The following is a 15,823-nucleotide window of genomic DNA, read 5'->3' as shown; positions in this document are numbered from 1 at the left end:
TGCTAACAGATTAGCTCTGCTAACACATTTCTGAACATGAACAATGTCAGGTTCTTTCCTAAAATCCTCATTTTTAATATGACACTGCAACTAATGTTATCTGTTCACTTCCTTAATCTTTCTCAGAACTCTTATATCTGTGGTTTCCAGTCCTCCTTTGATCAAGTGCTTTATTTTTATTCCAGCTCTCGAAAACCACTGATTTCATCATAAAATTGTATAGAGCTAGTTTAGTGTTTTGACTAATTTCTCTCTTATTCCATATAATTTTATTCTGTTCTTCTTATCATACCAGTTTTGCTAATTCTGTTGTCTAATTCCATACATAATTTGCCATCTTCATTAAAAACTGTGCCTAAATAACTCAAATGTTTAACTTGTTCTATAAATTCTTCATTCATGATGCAGATGATGTTTTCAATGTTTTTATCTATTTTTACTGGCTTCACATTTTTATTGATCATTTTCATACCAAATTTATTACAGAAGTTATTCAATTTTATCAGGGAATCCTGCAGATGTACAAACAACATAATAAAATTCCTGATTGTTCTCCGTACTGTAGTATACTGAGAGTAATCATAACAGTACTACATAAAAAACACTACAAACTTCCAATCTGCAATTTTCCTCCAATCTAATCAACACTCATAACATTGGAGTAACATAAGATCTAATAATAGATCTTATATTTCTGTCTTCGAAGGCACTTCTCACTGTATCAGTCCACTTAAATCTTGGTCTTCTTCTGGATTTATTTAGAATTATAGTATCATATGCATAAAGTAAAGAGCTGAGGATTTCCAGTCTGATATTAAGTTCAATGCCACTTTCCTTTATAACATGAATCATACAGATGATGAATAATAGTCTAGCATACACCCTTGTCTCACATCCTATTTACCATCAAACTATCTTCTTGTATTTCTTTCAATTCTATATGATGACTTACAATTTAAATACAGACTGTGTATCATATACAATACAATGCCCCATTTGCAATATACAACTGTAGCATTTTGAAGAGGTTTTATTTCTTAGCACCTCGTCATACACCTTTTCCAGATCTACAAACCTTATATACAGATATTGTTATATTTTCTTGATTTCTCAATTATTTTTCTTAAAGTGAAAATCTGATCCTGAAAACCTCCATTAGCCTGAATCCAGCTTGTTTGTCTCCAAGCTTCCTTTCCACAATTTTACAGAGCCTTTTCTCAAATATACTTGCCTAAATCTTAACAGGAACACTTAGTAAAGAAATTCCTCTGTAATTCTAACATAAGTTTTATTTTTCTTGTTTACAGATGGATAGTACTATGACAGCTCTACTCCAATCATCTGAAATTGGACCTACTGACCAAGTCTTCTGAATTATGTAGTGTAGCTACTGTAAAACTTAAAAGGAGTGCTTAATGGTCAAAGCTGGATAACTGGAAGAGACCTCCACACTAAAATAACACGATGGTTCAACATAACAAAGAAATATGAAAGAAAATTACTATTAAGAAACAATTGTCCGCACGGTCAGCCTAGTGGCCAAGCGCTTCGAAACCATATGCCTGGGGAAGGAGTGTTCTAGGTTCGATTCCCATTGATAATGCGAGGAGCTTACGGATCTTCCTCAGCCATAGCCAAGTTAGTTGGTCTTGGGCATGGACAGCAGGGTCCATGCCCAAGAAAAACCCCAGAAAAATCCCCCAGTTTATCTGGGGGGTTTCATCCCATAAGCAGGCAAACTGGTCCTGTGAACAGACAGATTACAGTCAGGAATACTTAAGACCCAGCCATAGGTCTGATTCATCAACTATGCTGGTCTCGAGCCCGGATAAAATTTAGGGGATTAAGATGGTGCCGTACTTCCTTGTAAAAAAGGACTCACAGCCGTTGTATCATCATACGCTAACTAACTAACTAAGAAACAATTAATGAAATATTGTGTTGGGCTGTGAGAATCCCACACAACTGATAGTACACACCAAAAAAATGATGAGAAAATTAAATACCTATTAAGGCACTCTTGCAGGTTTACTGTTAAACTTCATATTTCTTAATGGTTTCCTACCTGAATCTGTATAAATGTCAGTGAAATTGCCTGCAGCCATAGAAAATTCAGCATTAGGAGGCAAATCTGATGGATCAACATCTGGAAAAAGGGCAGGTCTTATCTGATCGCAAGATGACATGTGGTTATAATACTGATGTACCCATGGATAAACACGATACATTTTGATACCTTTACACCTTAAAAATAAAAAATAAAAAATTTTAATTTAAAAAAGCAATAAACTAATTATGCTGAAAATGTCTATTTTCAAAAGAGCATTTCAAAAATACATACTAAATGACAATTTTTAGCATTTTTTTTTAAAGTTTTGCTATTCAGCAAAGAAAGAAAACCGGCAACATTCTGTAATCAACAAAATGGGTTGATAAGGAATTGAGGATGGAAAATCCCTGTTGATGCTTGATAAAAAGCATGTCCTTGCTGGAGATCTGAACAGCAGAGTAGGAAATAAACATGAGACATGAAAAATGTGCAGAAAAGTAAGTACCTGTTGTATTTCTGTTCAGGACATGAACTAGTTACTGATTATGTTCTTGTTTACAGATCCCGGACATAAGAGATACAGGGAATTTAAAATAAGTGGTCACCATTTTTGAGAAGAATAAAAATGAATTTCACATTTATTTAAGAAATATGATAAGAAAATAATATGTAATATAATAAAAAAAATAGGTAATTAAGTTTTAAAAGGAATGAAAGTCAAGCGGCTTTCAAAGGTGACTTGTATACTGAAATATACATTATTATTCAAGGGGGGGAAAAACGAAGGATTTTGGGGGAAAAAAAAATCCAATGTTGGAGACTGTCACCGCCTCTGAAGAAATAAAAAAATAAAAATATATAAAATAATTTTTTTTAAATTGTATTTTGTTTTACATTTTTTATTTTTTTTATTTATTCATTTTTAATTTTTTCCTCACCAGAGGTCAGGCTAGTGAAAATAGTTAACTAAGCAGTTATACAGAGTTATATGGAGATGGCCAAGAGGTGTTTGAAGAAAGCAGTATCTCAATGTATATCTGAATGTATACCTAGAATCATAAAGATAAATCAAGTAGGAATTAGATGTATGAATAGTATCATTACGCATGAGTTGCGCACAAATAAATGGTTGTGGAGGGATTATAAAGAAAAAGGTGATCAGCATAAGGCACAGGCAAGAAGGGTGACTAGAGAAGAAGGTATTAGGACTAGGTGTTTTGCTTGGATGATGAACAAGTGGAATGGGTTGCCAGAGGTGGTTGTGGATGCTTCATCAGTGAATGAATTTAAGAAGTGCAATAAGTATTGTGTGAATGATGGCTAGTGTGTGAATATTTATTCACATTATATAATTAATAATAATACTATAGCATATTTGTTGATGACTTTATAGAGGTCAAAACATTGAGTGTGTTATTTTCTTAATGATAAGTAAAGTGATTATTCTAACACGTGTTTTTGTATCCATAAATTCTACACCGTGAGTGTTGACCACCATGTAACCTTGAAAGGAAGAAAAATTAAGTTTCAGTAGGAAGCATGAAATGAAATTCCAGAAGTTTAGTCCATACAGGATAATAAGTGTTGGTTTATGTGACTGTAAGGAAGTTGTGAACATTTAAGTGTCTTGCTTGTTGTGATTGGAAAAATACAATGGCACTTGCATAGTTAAGTGGTTGATTTGATGTTATATTATATTTGAGATTTTTGTAAATTAAAGACTCAATCTCTTAATGTGTTTAATGAGTTTAAATTGGTTAGTGAGTTAATTTAGAATATAAGATGTGTATATGATATCCTGGGAATACGAACCTGTGTGCAAGGTTAATTAGGAATTTAATTACAGCCGTTTTCTTTTTATTTTGAATTTAAGAGTTTAGCCCATTTAGAGTGTGAAGAAGTTGGTAAAAAAAAAAAAAATATATATATATATATATATATATATATATGTAGTAAGTATTTTACCTTGGGTATAATAAATGTTAAAAATACCAAGCAATTTTAAACCTGGTTTTACTCCATTTCCCAAGCAAACAGACAAACAAGTCAAGTTTGCGCCTGCAAGTGATGCAAGTCTAGCTGATCCTACAGGTAGTGCAAGACCAAGGCAACTCGTGGTAAAGGTGGCATAAGCTCTGATCACTAATCTTAATATTTACCCTTAATGCCAAAACACATCTCCAAGAAGGGGATGCATGATGTTTTGTATTAAAGGCAAGGGGCCACTACCCAGACTAGTTTCGACCTTTATTGAGGTCTCATCAGTGGGAGCTATACACACTTACACACACATCTACACATATAACTGGAATGTTTACTTGTTCTGTATGTTCTCTATTCATAATATCTTTTTTATTACTGATTTTATACCATTATCACAGTAGTTATTTAAATTAGTGAGGGCATTCAGCAGACTTGTACTGGATATATTTAGAAGTATAACATCATCTGCATAGAGTAGTAGTAGTATCTCCAATTTTATTATCAGGTTTAATGCCATTTTCCTTTATGATGTAATCCACATAGATGATGAATAACAGTGGCAATAATGTACATCCTTGTCTCATGCTTGATTTAACATAAACCATCTTCCTGTTCTAATTGCTGACTTACAACTCAAATATAAAGAAATATACTTGATATAATGTCCCATTTACACCATTAAAACTGTGGCATTTTGAATAGTTTTATCTTGGCAACTTGTCATATTCCCATGACTAGGGCTCAACAAATGTGCTCATCCACTCACCCATGGTGAGTAGATTTGGCCAGCTGGCAAGTAGCTGCAGCTGGACAAAACAGCATATTTTTAAATTAATAAAAATTAATTTCCTAGAGAATTTTTTTTAAGTTTAAGAAAACAAACACAGAAGAATATGCATAATATCAAGGACTATTCTAGCAACAAGAATTCAAGGACTATAGTAACAAGAATTAATGTAGAAAATTATATTTTCCAAAAATCCATGTTTTTTCACTGTTTTTCCTATCTTTTATTTATTGACTTTATCTTGAAATGGTTCTCACAAAATGGAAATATTCTCCAATCAGTGATAAAACACCAATAATCACTTTATTGAACTCCCTAATGACTTAATGGGACATGTCATTAAAAGAAATTTGTCTGTGTGTGTGTATGTGGGGGGAGGGGGGTGTCATAAGCAACTACACTTTTTTGTGCAGGTTTTCGAATACAGGTAACCCTCATATAATGCGGTTGTTAGGTTCCATAGAAATGCCGCATTATATAAATCGCATTATGCATATGCAAGACTCAGATCACATAGAAAAAGTAGGGTTATGTTCCAAAATCGTTTTTTTTTTTTAAATTATATAAATAACAAAGACATATCCAACAAAAGTATATTTTTATTTAATTCAGGTAATTCATGTAAGTTAAGAAAACATATAAACTATGAAACAAAAACATAGTATAAAAGTATAAAAATTACAAATTACAAAGTATAAAAATTGTAAACTTCATTGCACATAAGGCACAAATATTTTAGGCAAAATAAAATAAAGTGCATATCTCATCACTGTGTTCAAACACAACATTTTGCAGATGTTCTTTATTTACGCACGGCCGGACGACATCATCACTTGAAATCTCTTGGACATCATTTGTATAATTTTCATTGCATACTTCGGCTCGTTTAGTTATCAAGAAGTCAGTAATAAAACCTTGCTTACTGCTATGCTGCAATTTTTTTTTATTAAGTTCATAATATGGAGCTAAATAAATATCCAGTTGTCACGTGAATTTTCCGGAGCGCATCATTGAGGGATCATTATCCGTAAAGTAACTTCCTAACTTTCTTACCAAGTCCAATTCTTCTGCTAATTTCTTTAAACTGAATTCTTTAACGGATTCATCACTATCAGAATCTTCGGCAGATCTTTCCCCGCCATTTGGTTCAATGTCATCTATTAATTGTACCAGCTCCTCCTCATTTCAAATCTTTTTCCCCATCAATTAATTCACTAATTTTGTTTTCAACCATATGGCTATTACTATAAAAATTAATTTTTTTACATAAAAAATACATACTGCATGTAACTCACCAGAAAATAAAGCACTCAGCTTCAGATTTTTAACACGATTTTTAATGCACTTTCCTGGCAGAAAACGAAGACACTTTCAACAATAAACACTTTATACGGTAAACAATTGATGTACGCGCATGCTAAAGGATATTTCCCCTAATATAAATTTGCTACTTATAACTACATGTGCGATACAGGCAGACGCAAATTTAACGAAGATAAAATTTGATTTTTAAGTCACGTGGTGAAAAATATATGAAAAGATAAAGTTACTGTACCGTGTTATATTGAAACTGCGGCAAACAAGGGTTACTACAATTTGTGGACCATGTTATATCGAAACAGTGTTGAATAAGTACCGTGTTATACAAGGGTTACCTGTAATTGTGAAGCCCTGCCTGTGACTTCTCCACTATTTGTCATAAAGTGAATATTTGATCCTGAAAATTCCAATTCAACTTGGAGGAGGTTGTTCTCCTCCAAGCTTCCATTCTATAATCTGTTAGCCTTTCTCAAGTACATATTTGCATAAATCTTAGCAGGAACTCTCGGTAGGGAAATTGCTTTGTAATTTTCACATTGTTTTATTTCTCTTTTTTACAGATAGGTACTAAGAGAGCTCTGCTACAATCATCAGAAATTCAGTCATCTGACTAGGCTTTCAGAATTGCAGTGTAGTCACTGTAAAATTTTTATACTTCCATATTTGAGCATTTCTGGTCAAAAATCATTGATATCAGCTTTCAGGTTTTAGATAGCATTTTTCTACTTCAAGTGTTGATATGTATTCCTGATTGCATTCCTGCTGAGTGTTTTCCACCATCATGCTAGCACCTGCTTGTATAATTTAGAACATTCTTTCCAAGTAATTCCAGATATCTAGAATATCTTTATCTTTGATTTTCATGGTGCCTTTATTATCTCTGATTCCTTTTACAGTGCTCTTTCCTCCATTGCTAAGTTTTTTCAATAGCCTCCAGATATTATTTTCTATGTTCTTACCGAAGTCTTCTCATGACTTTTGTTGTTCAGCTAGTTTTACGCAATGTTTAGCTTTATTGCATTTGTCTCTCTCTATTCTCTAAAAGCACAAGCTGACTTATTTATCAGGAACTTTTGATATGTTTCTTTTTTTCTTCACTGCCTCTAACTTCCTGTGACCATCATGGAGTTCTGATTTTTCTATACTTGCAGACAACCTCACTCAATGCCTCTCTGGCTGAATCAATGTCTTCCTCAGGATTTGCCACTGAATCTCCAAGGTTTGGTTCTTCTTTTCAATGCTTTCATTTCTTCATGTAGTTCAACTCTGAACGCTGTTTATGATTCATTTCAAAGCTTTTTTAAACACACTTGTTTTCGATATGAAACTCAAATTTTATCTTGCTCAACACTAAATGGAGACCACTTCCAATTTCAAATACTCTGTATACCTTGGGTCCTGAACTAGAACAAGAACTTTCAATCATTAAAAAGTTAATGGAATCTAATAATTACCACCCTAATCAAATCCAACAGATAATTGAATCTTATGTTCCAATACCTAAGGTTTCTTCAACAGTCCGCAGAGTTCCAATGCCCTACATTCCAGGAATCTCAGAACCTATAGGTAGAATTTTAAAAATGTACCAATTGATTCCCACGTATATTCCTATCAACAAAATTTCTTCCTTATTGCCGTCTACAAAAGATAAACTGTCATCTCTATCTTTGGTTGGCATTTACCAAATACCATGTGAATGCGATGTTTCTTATTTTGATCTTTAATTCTTTTTTCCACAGAACAGCCAGTTCTGTGGAAAAAAGAATTAATGAACATCAATATTATATTGATTACAACAAACCTCAGAGGTCTGGTCTAGCACAACACAGTATTAACACTACCCATAATATCCAGTGGGATAAAGCTATTCTCCTTCATAGATGCAGGTTTAAATATGAATGCCTCTTTAAAGAAAGTTGTGAAGCTATTTTACACCGACCGCATTTAAATCGAAATGATTGCCTCTCTCTCTCTCTCTCTCAAAGATCTGGGAGATTTTTATTTTATGTAATCATTAAAAAACCAATTATCTTAAATATTAATTATTTATTAATTTCTTTCATTTCCTAGCTCGCGACAACATTGTATTTTAATAGGCGAGTCGCCGAATGTTCGTTACTTGTATTCCATTCCTATCTGTTTGTAGCACTGAAGATGTACTATTAGTTTTAGTATGAAATATCTGTACCTTATTTATTAATAAAAGTTATTACTGTGGACTTACGTGTTTTTTAATATTTATACTATGCCACATGTACCTCTAAAAATTTTTCCTTAGTAGAATCTTCTGTGGGATCATAGGCACAAATAAGTCTTATTGTCCAGTTTTTCCATTATGGTATTTGCCCTCATCACTCTTGTCATTCAAAGAATATTGATACTTCTATTAAATAATATAGCTATTTCTTTTCCCTGATTGTAATTGCCTGTATATAATATCTTGTATTTGTTGCTTAGAAAGATCTCTCCCGTTTTTGTCTTTGTTTCAGTAACATCAATTATGTCAGTTTGTTACTTGTCCAGTTCTTCTGCTAGTTTCATTTCTTTTTCCATTGCTTCTTATGCTGATGAATTCTAACTCACCATCTCTGCTGATGGTGAGTCAGAATTTGTTCCAGTAGCTGACTTTTCACTGTTTGCCAAGGTTTCCTGACAAAAACAATGACAGCCTTGTTTAACCAGGAAATGTCCCAACTAATATGAAATTTTGATGCTATCATTTTGTATTATGGTTTAAGCCAATAAGAATACAATTTGGTCAACTAAATCCCAAATTGCCACCCCATCCTTATTTATTTGGTATCCATACAGATATCTAACAGGGTGCACCAGAAGAATGTCGATTCTTCATATTCCTTAAAAGGCTACATAGTCTCCTTCCAGTTATCCAGCTTTCACCTTTAAGCATCCCATGATACCCACTGTATGTTTTATGTTCATCATGATAAAGTGAAGCAGATCTTCTGATAGTGCAAAATTAGATAGGCCAAAGAGCAAGGAATCTGGTATAATATCTGGAAGGTTTATTGGGGGGAAGCTTGTCTATATGTGAAAAAAGAAAAGTAAAGATTTCTAAACAGAATGAAATGCTATATAAATACTATCAACCTAACCTAGCAAACTTTTATCTGAAACATCTGGAAGAAAGAATCTTTGCTGTCGATCCAAACCATCTATTTGGTTATAATACAAAGATGACGTATTTTCAGTATGGAATCACAAAGTCAGAACTCCATTCATTTTACCAAAAATCAAAAGTCTATCCCCAAACTTGACCCCCAATCAAAAAAAACCTATCCCCAATGCCCCCAAACCCAAACCACCCCCCAAACACCCTCGATTCTTCCTCGCCGATGACCTTTAGAAATACACAATAAATGTAGCATGGTCAGAGTTAATAAGTGTTGCGAATTTGGTATATAAGTGTCCAAATTATGGATGTGAGGTTTGAGGAGGCCTGCCAGGTGTTTACATAACAGATAAGTTGGCGAATTGATTCCTCAGGATGGATGTGAGGTTTGAGGCCTCCTCAAACCTCACATCCATAATTTGGACACTTATATACCAAATTCGCAACATTTCGTCGAGAAACTGAACAACATCTCTATCTCCAATATGGATTTACTCGCCAGCCTGGATGTTACATCTCTATTCACTAACATCCCTGTGGAGGAAGTGATCAACATTTTAGGAAGTTTGCTCCCACAAGACGTTACTTCTCTGTTCCGTCATTGTTTAACATCAAACTTTTTCTTATGGAATAAAACCATATATCAGCAATTGACTGGCCTTGCAATGGGTAGCCCCCTCTCACCATCTTGTGTTGATCTCTTTATGGAGGATTTTGAAAGTAAAATCTTAACTCAAACAGACCCTAAACCCACAGTATGGTGGAGATACATGGATGATATCTTTATCGTTTGGAACCACACAAAAAAGGACCTGTTCGACTTTCTTAAGAAAATTAACTCTCTACACCACACAATCAAATTCACTCTAGAACTTGAAGAAGGTAACCAATTATCATTTCTGGACACTTTAATTAAGAAGCTTTCGAATGGTGGTATCAACCTCTCAGTTTTACCGCAAACCTACCAATACAGGACGTTATTTACATTTCACTTCCTCACACCACATTTCTCAGAAACTTAGTATTGTACACATGTTGAAGAACCGTGCCTCTCTCCTTACAAGAGAGGTTATGTACCCTGAAGATGCCAACAGACTTAGTTGGTGAAACTAGTTGGTATAACTTAGTTGTTTACTATATACACTTGATCAATATAATCCCAATAAAAGTTTTTCAATGATCTACTTCAGTTGACCTCCAACCCAATACACAGTTTTGCAGATGACAGCACATTGCACTCCTCTCTTTCATTTGATAAACCTTACTCTACACAACTCACCTCAACCTACAGAACATCAAACACCACTACCATCAATTCTGATCTCCAAGCCAGCCTCCAATGGGATTTAGGTAACCTTATCAATTTCAATACTAACATAACCCAGTTCTCTCTTATTTCTCATAAAAAAGAACCATTTTCTACCAGCATTACTTTTGACTACATCCAAATTTCCAGATAAGATGAGATTTCTCTTTTTGGAATTACCCTGACATCAAGCCTCTCCTGACATAAACATCACAACCATTGCATCCTCAGCTTCTAAAAAACTAGGATTTCTCTTTCGCTCAAGATGTTATTTCACCTCTGAACTGCTGTTAACCTTAAACAAATCACAAATCTGCCCAGCTAGTGAATACTGCTCTCACATTTGGAGTGGGGGCCCCTAAAAGCTCTCTCAAAAGGCTTGACTCAATACAGAGGAGAGCAAATACTTATTAATGACCCATCACCAAGTCACTCCTCCAACTTTCGCACAGATGTTTGGTTTCTGCAATATGTGTAATCTATAAATATTTCCAGGAGAAATGTTCATCTGAAATAGCAGCAATAATTCCTCCACTTAATACTAAGCTCTTTGGAACACGTGCAGCTGCAGCTCAACATCCCTTCACAGTGCACCTTGAAACCAACAGAAGAAGTTTCTTTTTCTCTTCCTTCATCAATGCTACTGTTGTATTGTGGAACAGTCTTTCGCCTGATGTGTTTTCCAAGGAATACAATATACAGTCTTTTAAATCAAATGTCAACAAGTTCCTCCTTTCCTAACCCACTATCCACATATGGTAGTAATGTACTATAGGTTGATCAACCAACTTCTTGTGTATGGGTCCAACATAAAAAATAAAAATAAAAAATAAAAAAATTAAATTCACTTTAGAAAAAAGATACATCAAGAAGAATTTCCTTTCTGGATGTTTATATCCAATGGAACCCAGATGGATCACTTTCTATTTCCATCTACTAAAAACTGACAATTACAGGAGGCTATATTCATAATACATCAACACACCACCCATCTCAGAAATATGGCATCATGAAATCACTTTGAGGGATTGTTCAAATACGAACTGAAAATCATCAAACAAACAGATTTTCTAAATGGACATAACCCAAGAATGATACACAAAATAGTTAACACAAATCCAACATGAAAGAGAAGAAATTGAACTCCGCAGGACTCCCATGCTTTACATCAAAGGCATCTCTGAATGGGTAGTAAGGATTATGAAAAAATGCCAACTTACTGTCATCTTCAAACCCATTCACCATATTCACAATCTGTTACTCTCTTCAAATGACAAACTTTCACCAATGATACTACCTGGTATCATATTCCTGCAAGTTGTCATACTTGCAGGAATATGTTCTGTTCTACTACAGAGAAACAGGAAAATCAGTCAATAAACATATTTCTGAACATCAAGACCACATCCATCTTATAAAACCCAAAAAATATGGCCTGGCACATCATGAAATTGAAAACACAAACCACAGGATACAATGGGAAAACACCAAACTATTGCATAGATCTGTCTACAGATATGAACAACTGTTCAAAGAAAGTACTGAAGCCTTACTTATTGACCAAACCTGAATTATAACAGCTGCTTTACCATCCTAAAAGTTTGGGAAACTGTTATACTCAATTGTGTTATATAGACTGTATTATAATTTAACTTAATAATCATTTTCAACTCAACAGTTTTAACTTAACAATTGTGCAACTACATGTATAGAGGGATTCAAATTTGGCACATATGCTCTACTATTAAATTGTTCAAATTTCTTATTCTTCACTTGCACAGATGATATCGTACAATATGTAAGAAGAAATGTTTATAAAAATAAATACAACTTTCTATGGTGGTACACACAATTGTATAAGTATGGAAACTACAGGTTTCGCTGTACAAGTAAGGTTTTAATAGTCTCACTTTTCTGAGCATCAGAAAGTAAAGGAATATCAGAACATATTCTAAAATTTTCAAGCCACTCAACTGCTACATAGCATTTTGTCCATTCCAGAAAATCTCTACTTCTCAATCTTCACCTAAAGACAAGCTTCTTTCAATAAACTTTCCAGGCACCTGCCACATGCTTTGCTCCTGTGACCTTATTTTCAACAATATAGAAGATTTGCCTCTGTTTCACTGCAAGGACCATAACACATATATAAAGTATCTTGAACAATCTGAGAGAAGACCTCCATATAGCCTTTAAAGGAATGCAGAGAACAGACCAGGGTTTCTGACCTAATGTCCAATCCTCATCTTCTCGTGGTGCACTCTGTTAGGTATTCTTATTGGCTTAAACCAAAATATAAAATGATGGTACAACATGAGAGAATTTCATGTCGGCTGGGGTGCTGCCTGGTAAAACAAGGCCCTCGTTGTTTTTGCCAGCGAACCAGGGCAAACAGCGAAAAGTCAGCTACTGGAACAAATCCTAAAACTTACCCCAACTCAACATCACCAGAGTTAAAGATCGGTACTAACAACATAAGAAGCATGAATGGCAAAGAAATGGAGATAGCTGAGGAATTAGATAAGTACCAGATCGACATAATAGGAGTGACTGAAACAAAAAAGACAAAAACTGGTGAGATCTTTCTGAACAATAAATACAAAATGTTATATTCAGGCAATGACAATCAAGGAAAAGAAGGAGTAGACATAGTATTCAACATTAAATATGAGGCTAATTTATATGAATAGCAGGCAGTCAAGTAGAGTGATGTGGACAAATATCAGGTACAAGTGGAGGAATTTTTTGAGGCTTTAGAGAAAGCAACTGACACAATAAAAAGGAAAAGTTGGTCCTTGTTGGGGATCTAAATAGCAGAGCAGGAAATGATTGTCAGACATACAAAAATATTTTGGGAAAACTTGAAGAAAAGAGAAAAGCTAATAATAATGGCAAATACCTGTTGGATTTCTGCTCAGGACATGGACTGGTTATTACTAACACAATGTTCCAACTAAAAATGTGCTCAAATTCGGACGGAGAGAAGAGGCAAGGAATAAGAAAAGTCTCATTGACTATGTTATTGTTGATAGTGATGTTTTCTCCCTGGTGCAGGACACCAGAGTGTACAGAGGATTTGAAATTGGAAGTGATCACCATTTAGTCTTGAGCAGGATAAAGTTGAGAAGAAGAACATATAAGAAAGATTTAAAAGCGAATAAAAGTTGAGCAGCTCTCAGATGTGAACTGTAGACTGAAATACATAAATATTATTCAAGAAAAAAATGAAAGAGTTTGAGAACAGGAACCAAACCTTAGAGATTCAGTGCAAGCCCTGAAGCAAACACTGATTAATTCCGCCGGAGAAGCACGTGGTGAGGTTGTCAACAAGGATAGAAAAATCAGAACTCCATGGTGGACACAGTAAGCTAAAGAGGCAGTTAACGAAAAGAAGAAAGCATATGAAATGTTTCTGGCAAATAAGTCATCTTGTCCTCTTAGAGAATACAGAGACAAATGTAAGAAAGCTAAACTTTGTGTAAAACTAGCTAAACAAAAGTCATGGGAAGACTTTGGTAAAAACATAGAAAATAAATATCAGAATGGTGGCAAAATATTCTGGAGGTGATTAAAAAAGCACAGAAATGGAGGAAACAGTGCTATAAAAGAAATCAGAGATGATAAAAGTGACATTAAAGCTGAAGAAAAAGATTATCCTTGATGTATGGAGCAATTACTTAAAAAAAAATGCTAAATGAAACAAGCAGTGACAGCACTGTGGTAAAAAAACACTCAACAGACATGGAATCAAGACTATATATCCATACTTAAAGTAGAAAAAGCCATTAAAACCCTGAAATGTGGAAAAGCAGCAGGAGTAGATGATATTTGATCAGAAATGCTAAGTATGGAGAAATAAAAGTCTTTCAGGCCTTTATGAACTATGCAGTACAGCAGACCTGGACAGAGGGATGAATTCCAGATGATTGGAATAGAGCTCCCATAGTACCTGTACCTTTCCCTTTTGTGTGCAGGTACTATGAGCGCATAGTACCTGCATACAAAAGGGAAAGGTGCTATGAGCTCTCATGGTACTTGCACACAAAAAGGGAAATAAAACTGAATGTGAGAATTACAGAGATATTTCTCTACTGAGTGTTCCTGGTAAGATTTATGCAAGTATACTTGAGAAATAGTTGAAAAGGATTGTAGAAGAGAAGTTTGGTGAAGAACAAGTTGGATTCAGGCCAAATAGAGGCTGTCAGGATCAGATTTTCACTTTACGCCAAATAGTTGAGAAATCGTGGGAATATAACAAAAATCTGTATTTAATTATTATTTTTATAGCTATTGAGCCTATTTTTGTTTAGGAGCACCCTTTTTTTTAATAATGCCATTGGCTTTTTACTCAATTTTTAAGGCATTGCTGGTGTTTTAAAGACAGATATATGAAGAATATATAGGAAAAATAATTCAGACATATTGCAGGATGGACTTGGTAGTCTTCTTATTCAGCGCCATCTGACGTGTGCCGTTATACATTTATCTGCAGTTGAAGTATGACTGAAAGGGAGGAAGGGGGGGGTTGGAAATGTGGGGAGATGCGAGAGACCCAGGGTTTTTCAAGGTTGGGCAGAGAATTCTTTGGGAGAGAGAGGTGAAAGAAAGAGATTTTTGTGGAAGGAGAAGGATATGATGGATAAGATCAGATGTGGGAGTAACTGGGTGCGAGCCATTTCGACAGTGCGTTGTCTTCGGAGCTCGTGGGGGAAGTGGAGGCTATGTCATGCCGGCTTGGTGTTTTAGTCTTCAGTGTATCTGTGTTGTTTTCTACTGGTCAGAGTCGTAACCTAATTTTTATGTTTTGGAGCTTCCAACTCTCAGAGATTTTGTAGAGGTGGCGGATATTAATTCCTTAAGAATTGTCTCGATTACAACGTCACCCCAAAATTTGCTGTAGTATATGGCAATAGCACAATTCTCAAAAATAAAAAAATTTGTTATCATGCATCCAGAGCACTCATAAAACAGGCCCTAATATCCTAGAGGCAGATACTGATATCCTAAATTAGGATATCAGAATCTGCTCACTCATTACTGAATACAAATAATGTCAAGTTCATTCCTAATCAGTGACAGAGCCATATTAAAATTGGGATATTAGTATCCTGATTTTAAAAAGAAAAAACAGACATATTTATACGTTCACCAAACAAAAATCCAACATTATTCCCAACCTACAAAAAGCGCTGAAGCAGACAAAGGCAACACAGTATTCATCATAAATAAAACAAACTACCATAACAA

The 15,823-nt window shown here is 34.6% G+C and overlaps 1 protein-coding gene across 1 annotated transcript in view; it reads right to left on the bottom strand.

Moving 5' to 3' along the window:
* The window catches only part of LOC150101166 (protein-L-histidine N-pros-methyltransferase CARNMT1), a 153,822-nt gene that overhangs the window by 40,134 nt on the left and 97,865 nt on the right, over positions 1 to 15,823 (bottom strand). The window contains exon 5 of the mRNA XM_090402181.1: positions 2,066 to 2,244. Within this exon, the coding sequence (XP_090258307.1) occupies positions 2,066 to 2,244 (179 nt within the window). The remainder of the gene's footprint in view (positions 1 to 2,065; positions 2,245 to 15,823) is intronic.

The sequence above is a fragment of the Typopeltis vanoorti genome, chromosome 12, assembly GCF_054136105.1.
Source record: "Typopeltis vanoorti isolate ZY-2024b chromosome 12, IOZ_Tvanoo_1.0, whole genome shotgun sequence".
Classification (NCBI taxonomy): domain Eukaryota; kingdom Metazoa; phylum Arthropoda; class Arachnida; order Uropygi; family Thelyphonidae; genus Typopeltis; species Typopeltis vanoorti.
Note: the sequence above shows the minus strand (reverse complement) of the source record. Positions and strands in the feature narration are given on the sequence as shown.